This window comes from Rana temporaria, chromosome 7 (assembly GCF_905171775.1).
Source record: "Rana temporaria chromosome 7, aRanTem1.1, whole genome shotgun sequence".
In the NCBI taxonomy this organism is placed as follows: domain Eukaryota; kingdom Metazoa; phylum Chordata; class Amphibia; order Anura; family Ranidae; genus Rana; species Rana temporaria.
Window position 1 is genome coordinate 69,738,842 of NC_053495.1, and position 19,571 is coordinate 69,758,412.

Genomic DNA, 19,571 nt, shown 5'->3' on the forward strand with positions numbered 1-19,571 from the left:
AAAATCTTTCTATTAGTTCCTCTACAATATAGACCTCTTCACTACTACTTTTTATTTTTGAGATTACTGAGGAGGGAGTCTGCTGTTTCATTAGAAGTGCCAATAACTTACTTGGCTGATCTCCCGTTTAAAATTCTGTAGTTTTTGAAAAAAAAAAAGGTTTTACGCTTTGCATTAGCCATCAGGTGGTTTTTATACTGACGAGTAAGATTTTCCCCATGTTTGCTGATTAGAATTTGAATTTATTATAAATTCTGCTTTTGCTCCGGCACATGCCCGCTCTAGCTCTTCCTCTTGTTGCCTATTATTCTGTTTTATATATGAGATTGTGGATTTCAGGGCTCCCCTTAAGTATGCCTTAAAAGTGGCCCAAAAATTCATATCTGTCTGTGTCTCTCTATGGGCCTCAAAGTATGAATAGAACATCTATTATGGTTTGGTCTCAAATAGTTGCCGACACCCCTGATGAACAGAAAAAAATGGAGGATCCCCCAGGGTGGGGCTTTTTAGGCAACAGTAGTACAAGTAGTCATGGTAGATACAAAATATATAATAGTTTAATAATAACAGGACGGTATCAAACAACGTTCAGTAAACGTATATAGTACAAAGGTTTAAAAACAACACATTAATGGGGTGTATTGGAAAAAAGGTGAAGAGTCCACAATATAAATACTGGGCCCAACGCGTTTCGGGTTTCCTTCTTCAGGGACCGAAGTATGTGTGGAGTCAGAAAGTGTAACAGACAACTTTTCTAGAAAACAAATAAATGACAATGTGTTGAAAATAATAACATACAGATGAAAAACATTAAACTGTTACAGATAAGAAAAAATCATACCACCCGAGAAGTTTCAACGGCTCAGCACACCCCTTAAAAGGACATCGCAATCGGGACGCATGGCAAGCCTGGTAAGGAGAGGAGTGAGGACTGGCATCTAATATCAATCACAGCGTAGCAAGACCTTTGGCCCGAAGTGTCACAGCGTAAAAGTTTATTGATTGTATATATATATATTTTTACCTGTCCAAAATATAAATAAGAGGACAGGATAATATCAACGGTGCCGCAGGCAACAAAAACGAAAAAGAACGCAAAAAAGGATCGCAAAAAAGAAAGCTGAACCAAGATTTTATATATGAGGCTAGAGACATACCTGTAATGACAAAAAGTGGCCAGAGAGGTCAGTAGAGGGATCGGAAGCTAAAAAATAAATGAAAGAAATAAATCCCAGTTTAGAGATGTACAGAGTATAGGAAATGGCATGTAAAGCAATAGTATGGGGGTCAGGGTGGGAAACATGAAGGGACAAGGTACTTACATGGGAAGAAAACACAAGCAGTGTAGAGTGTGTACAGCTGCTGCAGCCATCCAGCAATGTCAGACATTGCTGGATGGCTGCAGCAGCTGTACACACTCTACACTGCTTGTGTTTTCTTCCCATGTAAGTACCTTGTCCCTTCATGTTTCCCACCCTGACCCCCATACTATTGCTTTACATGCAATTTCCTATACTCTGTACATCTCTAAACTGGGATTTATTTCTTTCATTTATTTTTTAGCTTCCGATCCCTCTACTGACCTCTCTGGCCACTTTTTGTCATTACAGGTATGTCTCTAGCCTCATATATAAAATCTTGGTTCAGCTTTCTTTTTTGCGATCCTTTTTTGCGTTCTTTTTCGTTTTTGTTGCCTGCGGCACCGTTGATATTATCCTGTCCTCTTATTTATATTTTGGACAGGTAAAAATATATATATATACAATCAATAAACTTTTACGCTGTGACACTTCGGGCCAAAGGTCTTGCTACGCTGTGATTGATATTAGATGCCAGTCCTCACTCCTCTCCTTACCAGGCTTGCCATGCGTCCCGATTGCGATGTCCTTTTAAGGGGTGTGCTGAGCCGTTGAAACTTCTCGGGTGGTATGATTTTTTCTTATCTGTACCAGTTTAATGTTTTTCATCTGTATGTTATTATTTTCAACACATTGTCATTTATTTGTTTTCTAGAAAAGTTGTCTGTTACACTTTCTGACTCCACACATACTTCGGTCCCTGAAGAAGGAAACCCGAAACGCGTTGGGCCCAGTATTTATATTGTGGACTCTTCACATTTTTCCAATACACCCCATTAATGTGTTGTTTTTAAACCTTTGTACTATATACGTTTACTGAACGTTGTTTGATACCGTCCTGTTATTATTAAACTATTATATATTTTGTATCTACCATGACTACTTGTACTACTGTTGCCTAAAAAGCCCCACCCTGGGGGATCCTCCATTTTTCTCTATGGGCCTCAAGGAACACTTTCAGTTGTTTTGTTATATGATCATTAGCTCCTATCTGCAACAACCAGTAAGGGTGCACTCTCCATCCTAAGCATTTTCCCATAGGGCTTATTAAACAGCTTACATACCATAGGTGAGTGGTTCAATGCTCCCCTGGGAGATAGACTACCGAGTCAACTAATGGTATTATTTTCTCATTCCCCATTATTAAATCAATCCTGGACATACTTCCCTTCCCTGGTGTCAAGCATGAATAAGCCCTAGTTTGAGGGTTCTTAATTTTCCATATATCTTACCCATCCAACCTCCTAGACAAACTTCCCAAATTTACTCTTTCCACCCACTTGATCCCTAGGAAGCTTTCCATGTTTATCCATAACTGGATTCATTAACATATTTAAATCCCCAATGCATACAACATATGCCTCTGGATATTGTGCCATAAATATCACTGCTTCTTTTGATATCTTCATATTAGACGGAGGTGGCTTATACAGTCCTATAATCACAAATGGTAATGCATACAGTCTAGAACAGGGGTGGCAAACTCAAATTCATCGGGGTCCGCATTAGCAGTATGGTTGACCTCAAAGGGCCAGTTGCATCTGTAAGACTGGTTTTATGGAGCGCAGGGTTCAGGAGTTTGCTGCGTACGAAATGCAGGATACAGGAGTAGGCTATGGACCGTGTGCAATATCTGACCTCTGCACCCTCCACTCTCCTTCCATCCTCCCATCCACCCTGGGATGGGATGGGGTAGGATGAGATGGGGTGGGTGGGCCATAGGATGGGATGGGGACGAGATGGGGTGGTATAGGATGGCATGGGGTGGGGGTGGAGTGGGATGGGATGGGATGGAATGAGATGGGATGGGGTGTAATATGATGGGATGGGCTACCTGACATACATGGACCTACCTGACATACACAATGACTTCACCTACCTGACATACACTGACCTCACCTACCTGACATACATGGACCTACCTGACATACACGGACCTCACCTACCTGAACCTACCCGACATACACAATGACTTCACCTACCTGACATACATGTAACATGGACCTACCTGACATACAGCCATCATGTGTCACGGCAGCCAACCAGCCAGAAAGGAGGGGAGGAGAGCCAGCCGCCCGAGCCGGGATCTTCACAGTGCAATGTGCATGCTGTGGAGGAGGCTTGTTATTGCCGCCTTCTGGAGTCTGCGGTGCCTATGATGGAGGTCACACGTCCCGGGATTGGATCTCCGGGACGTCCATCATAGGAGCCGGGTGTACCAAGATGGCCGACCGCTCCGGAGCTAGGCCGAAGCCGTGGCCTTTCCTAAGGCCGAGGCAGTGGTGTGCTCCGCGGATCACGGATCGGTCACGATCCGTTGCACCACTAGTGGCAACGGATGGACCGTTGCGCGGGCCACATGGCAAGGTTTGGCGGGCCGGATTCGGCCTGCGGGCCTTGTGTTTGCCACCCCTGGTCTAGAATATACAAATTATTTGCTTTGATTGGCTGGTGCAAACAAGGCTTGAGATACTTACCACTTCCTGGTTTGGTACACAGCTGTGTCCAATCTATTAGCAATTGTTACCTTTATAAGCGCAGTTTGTAGGCACAGATACACCCCAGTTGAAGTTCATCGGAACGAAACATGTCGGGTTTCTCTGCCTACTTTTGCGCTTAAACTTTGTTTTATCCTGTGATCACTTTTATCCATTGTACACCGCAAGGTGGCTTTTTGCTGTACAGATTTTTATATTAAATTCATTTTTGACCTACGCCATGAGGAGGCTTCTTTTTTTCTTTGATCTGAGTATCAACATCTTGGCTGTTATCCATGTGATGAGAGACCACATCCATCTCTCTACCACGCTATCACCTGGCTAGTAAACTTTCGCTGGATTGCTGGATCACCGTTTGGAGACATTTCCTGGTCTTCCTGTGGAGGGATCATCCGACGCAGCAGGCATAACTCTCACGCTTGTCAGACTCACCACTCATGTGGGGGGGGCCACACCGTACGGTAAGAGTACCCATCTTCTCTTTTTTGGTGGCAGCCTCACAAGTTTACAGTGGTGGCATATCTTGCTTGACATCATGATCCACACCAGTTTTAAATCTTAATGGATTACTGAGTGACTGTGTTCCTATGTTTGCACATGAACATTTACCTAGTTTACATTTTGCAAGTTTTTTTTGTTGTCATTGGCAGTGGAGTTCATCTCCCCTATACACTATTTCACAGAAATGTTGAATATTTTTTTATGACAGTGTCACATGCCACATGTTTTAATATCACTGTTTTGGTTTTATTTATGAGCATGTTTATGCTCAAGAGCTTACTTACTCACATATTGTCATTAACCTTTTTTTTTTTTTTCCTTTTTATTAACCTTTTGACATCTTATGCGATTAGCGCCGAACTTTGTATTTTTTTCACTAGAATATACAAATATATATCTCCCCTCTGGGTCTCTTTTTTAACCACATACCTTCCCAAGATACCATCTGGTGTACCATTAAGGAAACTCCCATCAAATAAGTTGTATGGTACGTAGGGTCTAACCACTGAACCCATGTTTTTTTTAACTGATGGAAACGCCCTTATCTTATGTTTCCCCTGTAAGCATATTATGCCTGGGCCTTACATATAACATCAAATATAACATCAAATACTTGAGTATGTTTCACTGCTGTTCCTTGGCCTCTTACATTCCATGTCAATACTGCACACTGCTCAGCCATATCAGGCCTTTCCTATATTTTAATCTATTCTTTAATCCTCTCACCAATAACTGCCCCTTCCTCCTACCTCTAGGGACTAGTTTTCCTTGGTGATACTCAGCAGCAGTCCTTATACAATTTTCAATTATTATCGGGGCATTTCCACCATACAACACTATCTTGTATTGAAGCAATATGTAGTGTTCTCAGCCTATCTGGCTCTGAGAGACCCAAATCATTACTTCCCTCTTTCAACCCCATCACTATAGACGGGGTTGCTTAACTTCTTGCCAACGTCCATCTTACCACCTGCCTTCTGGATCCTGTTCCTTTGATAATGCTACGTTCACCCTCTAGCTCTATTCTACACTCTCTACCCCACATCTTCAATCTCTCGCTCTCTTCTGGCATCTTCCCCAATTCTCTAAAACATGCACTTGTCAGCCCCATACTTAAAAAGCCCTCACTGGACCCATCCAATCTGAACAACCTATGCCCCATCTCCTTGCTCCCCCTTTTATCCAAACTCCTTGAACGTCTGGACTACAACAGACTGAGTGTCCACCTTGCTGAGAACAGCCTTCTTGATTACCTTCAGTATGGATTTCGTCCTCAACACTCCACAGAAACTGCTCTCCTAAAACTAACAAACGATCTACTAACAGCCAAAATCAATGGACACTATTCTGTACTCCTACTTTTGGACCTCTCTGCTGCCTTTGATATGGTTGACCACCCCGTCCTCCTCAAAAAACTCCACGCCTCCGTGACTGTACTCGTCGCTGGTTCTCCTTCAACTTATCAAACCACACCTTTAGCATTACTTACAATTATACTTTCCCAGCTCCTCTTGCTTTCTCTGTTGGGGTCCCCCAAGGTTCTGTTCGTGGACCTCGCCTATTTTCAATCTACACCTCCTCCCTGTGTCAGCCCGATAGCCTCCCATGGCTTCCAATACCACCTCTACGCCGACGACACCCAAATCTATTTCTCTACCCTCAGCTCACTCCTTCAGTCTCCTCCCATATCACCAATTTACTATCAGATACATCAGTCCAGATGTCACACCACTTCCTCAAAAACGTAATCTATCCAAAACCGAACTTATAATTTTTCCTCCCCCATGTGCCTCTTGCCCTGATCTCTGTCAAAATCGATGGCACAACCATAAGCCCGCCCCCACATGCCAAGATCCTAGGTGTAGTCCTTGACACTGAACTCTACTTTAAGCCCCATGTCCAAATCTTGCCACCTCAACCTCCACAACATCTCCCAAATAAGCCCCTTTCTAACTAATGCCACAACAAAGCTCTTAATTCACTCCCTGGTCATCTTTCGCCTTGACTACTGCAACTCCCTCCTCATTGGCTTACCTCTACATAGTCTGTCCCCCCTTCAATCCATCATGAATTCTGCTGCCCGACTCATGCACCTTACCAATCGCTCTGTGTCTGCTACTACTCTGTCAATCCCTTCACTGGCTTCCGCTAACCCAAATTTTATTAAAAATACTATTTACAAAGCCATCCACAACTCTGCCCCCAGCTACATCACTGACCTAGTCTCAAAATACTAACCTAATAATTCTCTTTGCTCTCAAGACCTCCTACTCTCTAGCTCCCTCATCACCTCCTCCCATGCTCGCCTCCAGGACCTTTCCAGAGCCTCTCCAATCCTATGGAACTCCCTACCCCAATCTGTCAGATTATATTCTACTCTATTAGCTTTTAGAAGATCCCTGAAAACCCTCCTCTTCAGCGAAGCCTATCCTACCCACTCCTAACAACTGTATTTAAATTTTCTCCATCTGATCATCCCCCACAGCTATTACCTTTTGTTCCACTTGACCCTCCTGTCTAGATTGTAACGAGCATGGGCCCTCTGATACCTCCTGTATTGAATTGTATTCCAACTGTACTGTCTGCCCCCATATAAAGAGCTGCACAAACTGTTGGCACTCTATAAATCCTGTATAATAAGTATTTTTTGCCTTCCTGACCCGTGTCCCCTCAAGATCTGAGCCAGGGAAGGTGTCACCATGAGCGCTTCTCTCTTCCCCTATAAACTGGCGAGTTAGTAGTGAGCATGACTTGGGGAAGTTGGCCATGCCTCTGAAATGCATTGTCATGGCAACTGTGTGACGTCCCCACTTTCTTCCACCCTGTATCCTGCTCTTGTGGGTTTGTGAGTCCTCGAAGAGCAGCACTGGCTGGACTGGATGCAAGCGCATTGGGGTCTGCACGTTGAGTGTGGTGGTGGATAGCCTCAGATGTACTGCCAGGATCTGGGCAGCAAGGTTGGGTGTCCGCAGCTTCCCGTCGGGATCTTGAGGTGGTTATGGGAGTGCGGCCGCGGTGGAGTCCTTGTGCTGTATCTATCTTCACACTGTGCAAGTTTGACCATTGTGGCGTTTTTAACTTTACCATATTGAAGCCAAGTTACACTGGGGTGGCTTTGCGGTCTGCTCTTTTGTGGCTTGTAGCTCCAAAACCGTTTTGTGTTGCTAATGGAATGCTCGGACATATGGTACCGATTTATTGCATAATGCTAGTGGAATGCTGGGACTTGTAGTTCTTCACACCTTTTATACTGGTATTGTAATGCAGAATCCTGTAGTTTCTATACTTGCTTTGTGCTGCTAGTGGAATGTTGTAATCTGTAGTGTGCAGAGCCCTGTAACGGTCTATGTTGTTACCAAGTCCATTCTTCACTAGCAATGGAATACCCGGTGGTGCCCCTAGACCCCTGTATTGTGAACCAACAATATTTTCTGGTGTGGGAGTATATGGCCTGCACTCTGTCACCACACTAGACAACGGACTGTTTAGGATTTAAAAGACATTTAACCCTACATCTTGTATCTTCTTCTATTCCTGCCCTTTTTACCCTATGTACTGAACACTTTTAATGCCCTGCAACTGTGCTCCTTGTGCCAGAGTATGCTTTCTCTGCACCAGTTTATCACACCAGTATTGACACAATTAAATACATTAAAACATTAAAGACAGACAAGTATAGAAGGGAAGAAAAACCAAGGAAAAAATTTACTGATAGCATTCATCAGTACCTGTTTAGCTGCTAGAGTCTCATCATTTGAGCTGTTCCGTACAATGTCTCTGTAAGTCATCTCTGAATTCCTTTTCTTCTGAAGTGCACCAGAGAGCCGCATCCAAAGCTTATATAACAAAAACGAGAAGAAAAAAAAAGGCTAGTCTTTTTCCTACTAAAATTGCCACTGCATTTTAAAGCCCAATTCATTATTATTATTTTTTTAATATGTTCCCTGAAAATAAAATAAAAAATAAGTTAAGTCCCTTACTGACTTATTGCTCTGTGATCTGTACTAGTTCTGTAGGATGTACAGTGGGTATAGAAAGTAATCACTCCCTTTTTTTAAAAAAAAAAGGCCAATTTTGTTGCTTTGCAGCCTGAAATCAAGACAGACACAGCTTTTGTTTTATCCAGCTTACTTATAACGTCCAAGAAAAAGATAGAACACCAACATGTCAGAAAAAAAACAGAATCACTGAGTTGGAGAAAGAATCACCCACTTGTCAGTATTTGGTTAAACCACCCTTTGCATTAGGCCCCTTTCACATGTGCGGACCGTATGTTCGCATTTTCATCCATCCGTTGCGGATGAAAACGGGACATTCATTGTTTTTATTATTTTATTTATGTCGGGGTTATATTTTTCCCTTGGATTATACGTTGCAAATACAGCTGGATAAAACAAAAACAGTGTCTCTTCATTTCAGGCTGCAAAGCAACAAAATAAGAGTATTTTAAAGAGGGGGCAATTTGTTTCTATACTCGCTGTATTCCTTGTGACTTCCTGTTTAAGCAGCAATCATCCCATACCCCCACCAGAAAAAATAGTATTTTTGTACTCACTGTAAAATCCCGTTCTCTGAAGTTCATGGACGGACTTGGCTCCAAATAATCTTGACAGTAGGGTTATGTTCCGTCTATCAGGAGAGGACTAGGCAGACATGTTAAACAGTTAAAAAAACATGTAACACAGCAAAGTCGAACAGCACCGCCCAGGGGGTGGGCCCTCTGGCCATAACCCCTTACCCTGCAGTCAGCAGCTCAGTTCGTCTAAAAGCAGTACAAAGTGCTGCGTCCGTCCATGAACTTCAGAGAAAGGGATTTTACGGTCAGTAAAAAAAAATCCGATTTTTTCTTTCGTTTATGGACAGATACAGCTCCAAATATTCTTGACAGTAAGGACATCCTAAGCAGTGTCAAAAAACGAGTGGTGGGCACAGCAAGAAAACCAACTTCCACCCAAAAACAAACAGTGCTCCTCATTGGAGGAGTTGCAACCTTAAACTGCCGCTTGCAAAACTTTGCGGCCAAAGCAAGCATCCGCATGATGCATGCACATCAACCTTGTAAAATTTAGTGAAGGTGTGAATGAATGACCAGGTTGCCGCCTTACACACCTGTGAGACAGACGCTTGATGTCGGAAGGCCCAGGAAGCACCCATCGCCTTAGTTGAATGTGCCTTGACAGGAAAGGGAGGTGCCCACCCCTGTAGGACATAAGCCTGAATCACGATCTGTCTAATCCACAAAGAATGGTGGCCGACGAGACCGCCAGGTCTTTCTTTGGACCAGTCACCGACACAAACAGTAAATCTGACCTCCGAAACGGAGCTGTAGCAGAGAGATATACTCGCAGAGCTCGGACCACATCCAAGGAATGTAGAGCAACCTATTTGGAATTTGACGGCTGAGGACACAGGGATGGAAGCACTATGTCCTCATTAAGATGAAAGGCCCGAAACAACCTTCGGAAGAAAGGAAGGCTGCGGGCGTAACACCACTTTATCCTTGTGAAGGATCAAGTAGGGGGACTTGCAAGACAAGGCCACCAATTCAGAAACCCTCCTGACTGATGTAAGGAGCCATCAGAAAGGCCACCTTCTGAGAGAGTGTCAAAAGGGGAATCTCTCTGAAGTTCTCAAAAGGAGGTTTCTGAAGTGCTGAGAGCACCAGATTCAAATCCCATGGGGGTAGTGGTGGACGAACTGGAGGGGCCACCTGTCAAACCCCCTGCACAAACGTTCTCACCATGAGCCGCCAAGTTTTTGATCCACCCCACGCTGTAAAAACAGCAAAACCCTAAAAACCAAATAAGCCTGTGGGCGCCACTCCATCTCCTCACATGAAGATGTAGGCCTTCCATGTGCGATGATAGATATTCCGAGAAGATGACTTCCGTGCCCTCAGCATGGTGGAAATTACCGAGTCCGACAGACCTCGGTGCCTCAGTACCTGACTTTCAACAGCCATGCCGTTAAAAACCAGTGACTAAAGCAGGATTAAGAATAGGACCTTGTGACAGAAGGTCCTCCCGCATCGGCAGTCGCCAAGGGACATCCGCCACCAGGCCTACAAGATCGGCGTACCAAGGGCGCCAAGGCCAATCTGGAAAAATTAGAATCACCGGGATCCCCTCGGTCTCCACTCTGCGAAGCAGACGAGGAAGAAGCTTCAGTGGGGGGGGGGGGGGAGCATATATCAGCTGATACTGTCCATACGGAGCCACCAACCTATCCATTGTGTCCGCCCAGGGATCCTTGGACCTGGCCATAAACCTTAAATACCTTCCGATTTAGTCGAGAAGACAGGAGATCAACGTCTACCGTGCCCCATCTCCGGCAAAGTAGCCGAAACACATCCAGGTGTAGTGACCATTCTCCTTGGTCCAACATCTGGCGACTTAGGTAGTCTGCTTGCCAGTTTTCTATGCCCGGGAAGGTATACGGCCGAACGCTCCGCTCACCAAAGGATGTGAGTGCCCTCCAATGCTGCTGCCGAGCTTCTTGTTCCTCCTTGATGGTTGACATACGCCACCGCCGTGGCGTTGTCCGACTGGATACTGACTGGACGTCCCTGAAGCCTCAGTGACCATGTGGAGAGGCACAGTCTGATCGCCCGAAGTTCCAACACATTGATCGGCAGACAGGATTACTCCTGCATCCATCGACCCCGAGTTGACTGAACACCCCAGACACTCCCCCAGCCGGTCAGGATGGTGTCCGTCATGATCACCGTCCAGCGAAAAAGGAAGGAACGACTTCCCGGACTGAAGGGTCGAGATCTCAGCCACCATAGCAGGGAAGCCCTGACTAGTTGACTCACCTGGATTGGACAATCCAGGGACAATGGAGACTTGTCCCATTTGCCGATTTCCTTTTGCAAGACACAAGTGTGGAATTGAGCATAGGGTACCGCCTCGAAGGTGGACAGCATGAGACCGAGGACTCGCATGCAGAAGCACAGTGTCGGCCACCTGCAGGATGCCAACAGCTTCACCGCCGAACGAAGAGTCTGCAACTTCTCCAAGGGGAGGTAAACTCTCGCCTCTGAGGAGTCCAGAATTAAGCCCAGGTACTCCAGGCGCCAACACCGACTTCTGTAGGTTCAATAAACAACCAAACTCTTGAAGAGTGACTGGCGATCATCACATCCTCCTCTAATTCTGGACCCGAAGCGGCTCTGAGCAGGGGGTTGTCCAAGTAGCCCATGATTGCGATGCCTCGCTGTCTGAGCAAGGCCAGAATCGGAGCGAGCACCTTGGTGAAAACCCTTGGTGCTGATGCCAGGCCAAAGGGGAGAGCCACAAATTGGTAGTGGTTGTTCTCGACCGCAAAGCACAGAAACCTCTGATGCCTGGAATATATGGGGACATGCAAGTATGCGTCCTTGATGTCCAAGGACACCAGAAAACACCTTGGATGGAGTGCAGCGACCACAGAGCGAACCGATTCCATCCTGAACTTTCATACCCTCACAAAGGAGTTGAGGGCCTCGAGACCTTTTTCGGGACTACAGATTGGAGTAGAATCACTGAAACCTTTCCGGCAGCGGGACAGGTACTATTACCCCACCCCTCAGCAGGTCCTGCACTGCCCCCAATAGGGCGTTCCAAACAAGCCCGGAAGAAGATGAAGGTTTGAGGGAAAGAATCTGTTTGGTGGACAAGAAAGAAATGATCTTGTACCCTGATGAAACCACTTCGCAAACCCACTGGTTGGAAAGCAGGGAGGTCCATCGAGCTGCAAACTCGACCACCCACCCAAGAGTCGGACGGGGCAAACCTTCATGCTGTTGCATATTTGTTTGCAGGCTTGTTTTGCTTGCGAAACCAGGGACGCTTTTGTCCCTCAGCTGGTTCCTTTTTTGAGCCTAGAAACGCTTACCTGTGGGGGCCCAGACTGACGAAAAATGCCGCTTCTGAGCAGAAAAGGAGGGCCCTGGCCTATGGCGTGGTTCCTTACCTTTTCTGGATTGTGGGAGTAACGTGCTCTTACCCCCAAGTAGCATTCTTAATAACGTCATCCAGCGAGGCTCCAAAAAGCCAGCAGAGCCTTCTTGGAAATCTGGTCCATGGACCAGAATTTAAGCCAACATCAGACGACGTAGTAGCCACAGCAGATACTGGAAAGCAAGGGAGCTGTATCCATGGCTGCATCGCAGACATACTTAAGGCCATGTACCAATGGTCGGCCAACTCCACACAGACCGGGGAAGAGCCTATTGCTTCTCCAAACTTGCGGTGCAACAATTTTGCCCACTCAGTAAGAGTCTGTGGCACCAGGGCCACGGCCAATACTGGTCGTAATGCTGACCCCAGTATGGTGAACATGGACTGGGCCACCGCTTCAGACCTCCTGTCAGTAGGGTCCTTGAATGCAGGGGTCCCCTCTACCGGAATTGTGGTGAACTATTTCAACCTAGACACCGGGGGGTCTACAACTGGGGGAGATGCCAATTTTTTCAAAAGGCTTTCCTCAAAAGGGTAACGGACCGCCATGAGTTTTGGGACCACAAAGGTCCTCTGAGGTCGTTCCCATTCCTTGTCTATAAACGTATCAAAATAAGTCATGTAAGGAAACACTTTAGCAGTACGGGTCGACTTGCGGGACCCAAAACGGACCGGCACCTCAGTAGATGCCCCAGTCGCATCCTCCAATTTGAGGGTTTTCCGCACTGCAGTGCCAAGTGCCCCAACAAGTGCCTTCTCCTGCGCTGCCCCGCACACAGAGTCTTCTTTACTGTCTGAAGGGTACTGGTCCGCATCCTCTGACACATCAGAACAGGGGCCCTGTGCCACGGCCAGGCCGAGTCTGAAAAAGTGCTTTCCCCAGATGGTGGGCGGAGGGGGAGCTTTTTACGCCCAGACACCGCTTCCATCCAGGCAACAAAGGACTCCAGGACTGCCAACAAAGCGTCCATAGGTACTGCAGGTGCTGGGGCACCAGTTGCTATCACAGGAATTTCTGGGGAAAAAGTGTCAGCCTCTGATGCCATGTTGACCTCACTCACCTGACAGCCACTCAGGGACTAAGTCAAGGTATACTAAAAAAGCCCACCCTCCTTGCTGCTACAGACCGAGGGGTATATCCCAGAAGAACTCACCGCCCTGGGACTGCTCAGCGATATGGTCCGCTCTATCTCCCTGCACAGTGTGTGCCTGAGGTGTCTCTGAAGTGATCTGTGACGTTCGCGCCATTCAGAATGACCATTTTCAGCGCTAGAGGACAAAACCAGTGCTAGACCTACAACAAGATGGCCGCCACTTGCCTCATGAAAAAAAGAGCGCAAGCTACAAGAAAATTGCCACCGGCTGTAATTTGCATTAGAAACAGCGCGGCAACAAGAAAATGTCCTCCAGCTGTATTAGCAATAGATACAACGCGGCTACAAGAAAAATGGCGTGGTACGATTCTGAGGTAAAAGAAAGGCCGCAAAAACACTGGGCCACCGAGCGGAGGCCCCCCAATATGACAGACCACCCACACAGCGCGCAGCCCCAGTTCAGGACCCGGAGCCCCCCAGGGACCTCTGGTAACAGCAGGCCCAGCAATGCATGGGGAGGAGGGAAGGGACAGGGGGAGAGAGGAAAGGGAGGGCGAGAGACCCACTAAACAACCACCCCAGGAATGCCCAGCTGCTCCATCCAGGATAGGAGGAACTGTACTTCTCCCATCCCGCGAAGATTGCTGGATGCGTTCCTGACAGACCCACCGCCAAGCAGTATGGAGTTGCTGTCGGCCATGGCCCACCGTGACATGGACAGCAGTAGCCCCGTCATAAGTGAGCCCTGAGGCATATAGATCACCCCTGGAGCAATGGGGTATGTCGTGGCTGACCCCGCGTGTAGCTAAAGGTCTGCTCACGCTCGATGGCTGGACTGGGGAGACTACAAGGATCTATATTATCCAGCCCGTCACCCAGCCGGCAGTTCATAGTAGATCTCAGGATCAAAAAAACGAATAAAAATAAAAAATACAATTTAAAAACAAAAATTCTCCAGGACCAATGGGCCCCTAGGGAACCAGGTCCTTCTATGCTAGGCAGGAAAAAAATGGAGCTGCTGACTGTAGGGTGAGGGGTTATGACCAGAGGGCCCGCCCCCTGGGCAGTGCCGTTCGGCTTTGTTGTGTTTAACAAGTCTGACTAGTCCTCTCCTGAGACAGAACATAACCCTAATGTCAAGAATATTTGGAGCCGTGTCCGTCCATGAACGAAAGAGAAAATACCACAGTAGATCCAGTTCACGTCTGGTTATTTCACTTTGTTGCCAGTCAAGCCCCAATGAAGGAGGCACTTAGACCCCCGAAACGCGTTGGATACTTTAATTGTACCCCTGACCTTTAATAGAATAAAGTAGTATTTGGACCGATTAGCAGTAGTGTGGTGCTTCAAATTTAACTTGTTACGTTGCACTACAAGCCAAGGTGACTGCAGAGATCTCAGGGGTGTAGAAGCAGCCTGCCCAGGAACCAGATTATTTAGACCAACAAGACTTGGGTGTTCAACCTGTGCCCTAAGATAACAATACTAGCAAAATAAGCCTATGGGTGGTTGAGGGTGGAGCCGGCTCACAGCATCTAAGGACAGCAGAGAGAGCTCAATCCATAGATCCCAAATCCTGCTTTGATCCTGGAAGCAGTCTTCCCAATTTTGGTATGAATTGCAGGGGGGGGGGTGTGCAGGAGACTTGTGGGCACCTCTGAAGATGGTGAAATACAGGCTACCACCACCAAAAACGTCCTGGGAACGTTTAGCATGGTTTATCTGGGAATCCCAAGATTGCGCCGACGGCCAGGAGGAGGAATGGCCCCCGCTGGTAAGAAGTGCCGCCCCAGACCAGCCAGCATCACCTGAAGGCAATCGGTTGAGTCCTAGACCCCAGAGGGCACAGTTAAAGTGGGGGAGATCTTTGGACAGGCTGGAGCACCATACAAGGAAATCAGGCCGGGATGAGGTGGATGAGCCATACCTTACACAGATCATGTCTGCTATACAGGGCTGCCAGAATAAGCTCATAGATCACTTTGGTGAGCTCAAGACTGAATTCTCATTCATGAAACATGACATGCAGAAGATAAGAGAAAAGGCTCAGGCTACTGATCAAGGTTTTGCTTCTCTGGAAGATACTGTAAGGCCTATGGACACTGCTGTACAGGTGGCAAAGAAGGCCCTGTCTGACCAAGCTTTGAAAATGGCTGACATGGAGGTTCGTATGAGACGGAATTATATCTTTCTAGTGGGGTTTCCTGGGGGTGTGGAGGGGAGACACCCCGAGGAGTTCCTGGAACGTTGGTTTACTAAAAATATTGAGCCTGCGACTTTCACTAAAATGTTTGCTATTAAAAGGGCTCACCGTATGTCTCCCATGTTATTGGTGGGCTCCTGATGGGAGGGAGGCCCTGGGGCCTTGGTACCCTCCTCTGCATTAGTGGAGAGCATGGGTGAACTGATCTCAGGCTGTGCTGGAATCATTAGAAATGGAAGTAAATCTTAGAGTGGAGTCATGGAATGTCAGATGCCTCAACTCTCAATTTAAACGCTCTATAGTCCAACTTTATCAAGAAATATAAACCACACTTGATTTTGGTGCAGGAGATTCACTTACAAGGCGCCAGGGTTCTCCCTCTCAGGAGTGCCCATATTGCTGTGGCTTACCATGCCAGTTTCTTCTCCTATGCAAACGGGGTATCTACCTTGGTTACCAAAGCAATGCCCATAGTTATATAGGTGATTAAATCGGGATATTAACCACTTCAGGCCCGGGCCAATTCAAACACTTAGCTTCTACATGTAAAAATCATATTTTTTTTTTTTTTTTAGCAAAGACCCTAGAGAATACAATTTATTTTGACACTTTAACCACTTAACCCCCGGACCATATTGCTGCCCAAAGACCAGAGTACTTTTTGTGATTCTGGACTGCGTCGCTTTAACTGACAATTGCGCGGTCGTGCGACGTGGCTCCCAAACAAAATTGGCGTCCTTTTTTTCCCACAAATAGAGCTTTCTTTGGTGGTATTTGATCACCTCTGCGGTTTTATTTTTTGCGCTATAAACAAAAATAGAGCGACAATTTTGAAAAAAAAAATATTTTTTACTTTTTGCTGTAATAAATTTCCCCCAAAAATATATAAAAAAAACATTTTTTTTCCTCAGTTTAGGCCGATACGTATTCTTCTACCTATTTTTCGTAAAAAAATAGGAAAAAACGTTTATTGATTGGTTTGCGCAAAAGTTATAGCGTTTACAAAATAGGGGGTATTTTATGTAATTTTTCTTAATATATTTTTTTTACTAGTAATGGCGGCGATCAGCGATTTTTTTTTCGGTACTGCGACATTATGGCGGACACTTCGGACACTTTTGACACATTTTTGGGGCCATTGGCATTTTTATAGCGATCAGTGCTATAAAAATGCATTGGATTACTATAAAAATGCCACTGGCAGGGAAGGGGTTAACACTAGGGGGCGAGGAAGGGGTTAAGTATGTTCCTTCTGTGTGTTCTTACTGTGGGGGGGGGTGGCCTCACTAGGGGAAACACTGATCCTCGGTTCATACATTGTATGAACGGAAGATCAGCATTTCCCCCGCTGACAGGACCGGGAGCTGTGTGTTTACACACACAGCTCCCGTTCCCTGCTCTGTACCGAGCGATCGCATGTGCCCGGCGGCACGCGCCCCCTAGTGGCGGCTAAAAGAGAGGACGTATAGCTACGGGCTCTCGCCTAGGAGAGCCGACCTGCCGCCGTATAATGACGGTGGCTGGTCGGCTAGTAGTTAAAAGAAATCTATTTTGATCACTTTTATTCCTATTAGAAGGAATGTAAACATCCCTTCTAATAGGAATATGGCATGACAGGTCCTCTTTACAGTGAGATATGGGGTCAATAAGACCCCACATCTCACCACTAGGCTGGGAAGCCTAAAAAATAAAAAAAAAATAGATCACTGCTTCACAGCCAAAGTGGCACCTTTTTTTTTTTTTAATGCAGAGGCCGGGCGTGACATCATAACATTGCGCCTGGCCTCCGACAATCAGAGACTCCGGAGACCATCTGGTCAACCAGAAATCCCTGTGATCATCATCCTGCGGCCGGCATATCCATTCTCCGTCTCACCAATCGCAGCAGTGAGTCAGGAGAAGAACCTGAAGGTGGCAGGAGGGGGGGGGGGGGGCGTCCCCTTCAGCTGCTATGATCATTCTGATGGTGCAGGGAATCGCCAAATGAAACTGGCAATATCTGAATGATGCCTGTAGCGGTGGGCATCATTCAGATATACCACCACAAAGCCCAGGACGGCATATGACGTACCCTAGGGGCCAAGTGGTTAAGGAAAGATATGTCATTCTGGTTGTCAAAATAACGAATAAGTGCCCTAAGTTTGTGAATTTATATGTTTCTTCTCCCTTCACACTTTCTCATCTATATATGTTACAGGCTACGTATGAGATAGCGGAAGGGAAGATTTTCATTATGGGGGATTATAATGCAGTGGCGGATCCGACTATGGATAGTTTAACGGGAGGGCCCGTGGAACCCAAAAGCTCTTAGAAAGTAGGAGATGCTCTTGTTTCAGATTCCCCGACGCCTCTTATGTGTAGATCACCCCGTGTCTCCAATAGGGGCACAGGGTGAATGAGAACCCCACTATGATCTGTGCAAGTCAGATTGAATGCGGTATACATTGTATGTATATTGTGTGTTGTGTACTATAAGCTTGCTGTGATGAGGAGGGGTGTGAATGCTTTCTATTGTCTATTGTGGCAATTAAGTCTGCTACTGTGGAGATGTGGATTGAAGTTTAGGAGACGGCAAGGCTAGCCTAAAGGTCATGTGTCTGGATCATCAGCTGTAGTTAATTAGCTCACCTGTTGTCCACCAAGGGATGAATTGACACTCAGAATAATGTGTATTGGTGGCTCGTTATGCAACCATTGTGTGATGTTGTGGGTGGATCCGGGCCATATCTCCTGTGGTTACTGCAGTATCCTAAATTGTATATAAGAGCCTGTATTTCTCAATAAAGTGTCAGACCTGCTTGAACCTCATACAGAGCTGTGTCTCGTATCTGGGGAAGAATTATTCTTATGGGTCTCGTTCGCCTGACTGTGGTGTGTCGGTAGCTGCCTTGTGTTCGGAAAGGGAATCTCCTAAACGGCGTCAACCCCTTTCGTATTTGGGGTGCCGTTACAGATAGGTTAAGGGCATCTCCTGGGACACCGGCCCCCTTGGCGGGATAGTTGTCTACCTATGGCTTCCGGGATGTATGGCGGTTTCATCACCCAGACACCAAGGAATACTATTGGTTTTCTGAAACGCATAAATCACTGTCCAGAATAGACACTGTGCTTACTGAGGGGGATGGACTGGAGTAAGTGAGCATATTTTCCTAGAGCACTGTCCGTCCATTCTCCCATCGTACTCGACCTTAGGTTCTGGCCTAAACCTGGGACCCACCACTGGCGCATGGAAACTAGCTGGTTACAGGAGGAATATATAAAGATTAAATGTACTCAGGCTAGTGGTACCTTTTGGGTAGAGAATGAGAAAGTGGATTCACCCCTCCTTCAGTGGGAGGCCTTCAAAGCCACTCTAAGAGGGGTTTATTGATGGAAGTGAGTGGGTTCAAGAAGCAGGTCGCCTCTGAGGTGAAAGAAAAGGAAGCAGAGGTGTCACTAGTGGAGGTAGAATATGCTAGGACCCCGACTAGGGAGGCAATTGCTGGATTTGCAGGGGAAAACTAGGGAATACCATGTACTCCTGACTGAGCAGACCACTAAACTTGAACTTGCTCAAAAGGTGGTGCATATTTGGAGCTCGGGGAAAAGGACAATAGACTGCTGGCATACATGGCCTGACCGGATTATGTCCTTATATGCATAAAAAGTGATTGTGACAGGCACGGGGTGGAAGTATGTGACTCAGGAGATATCTTACATATCTTTTCTCAATTTTACAGGGAACTGTATGTCTCGTGCACCTCTGAGGGGGGAAGCATTGGAGACCTATTTATCAAATATTGACCCAAACGTACAGTAATAAATCACTCTACGTTGTGGTGTGCTGCTTTACAGAAAATACTGCGTGACCTTTTCTAGTGTATTTTGGGGCATTTAGCAGCCGTTCAAATGAATCGGCTGCATTTACACAATGTTACACCAAAACAATATGTACAACACTGTGCAGCCTTGTCTGGCAGGACAAGAGACCTGATTTT

At 46.3% G+C, this 19,571-nt stretch overlaps 1 protein-coding gene and 2 long non-coding RNA genes across 9 annotated transcripts in view; 1 reads left to right on the forward strand and 2 right to left on the reverse strand.

Annotated features, from left to right (window-relative positions):
- SGSM3 (small G protein signaling modulator 3) overlaps nt 1-19,571 on the reverse strand; it is a 439,637-nt gene that overhangs the window by 262,082 nt on the left and 157,984 nt on the right. For 5 of the 6 annotated variants that reach the window (XM_040359570.1, XM_040359572.1, XM_040359568.1 and 2 more), the window contains exon 6: nt 8,086-8,193. The exons of the other annotated variant lie outside the window; for it this stretch is intronic. In XM_040359570.1, coding sequence (XP_040215504.1) covers nt 8,086-8,193 — 108 coding nt within the window. The remainder of the gene's footprint in view (nt 1-8,085; nt 8,194-19,571) is intronic. 6 annotated transcript variants of the gene reach the window in all.
- LOC120945416 lies at nt 715-1,383 on the reverse strand. The gene is made up of 4 exons (XR_005750564.1): nt 1,323-1,383; nt 1,158-1,204; nt 842-1,024; nt 715-754 (listed from the first exon to the last, which is right to left on the reverse strand). It is a non-coding gene; the product is annotated as an uncharacterized LOC120945416 (long non-coding RNA).
- LOC120945415 lies at nt 1,378-2,231 on the forward strand. Of its 2 annotated transcripts, XR_005750563.1 has the most exons (4): nt 1,378-1,445; nt 1,564-1,610; nt 1,744-1,926; nt 2,014-2,231. It is a non-coding gene; the product is annotated as an uncharacterized LOC120945415 (long non-coding RNA). The 2 variants fall into 2 exon arrangements; XR_005750562.1 differs by having other exon boundaries at nt 1,744-2,231.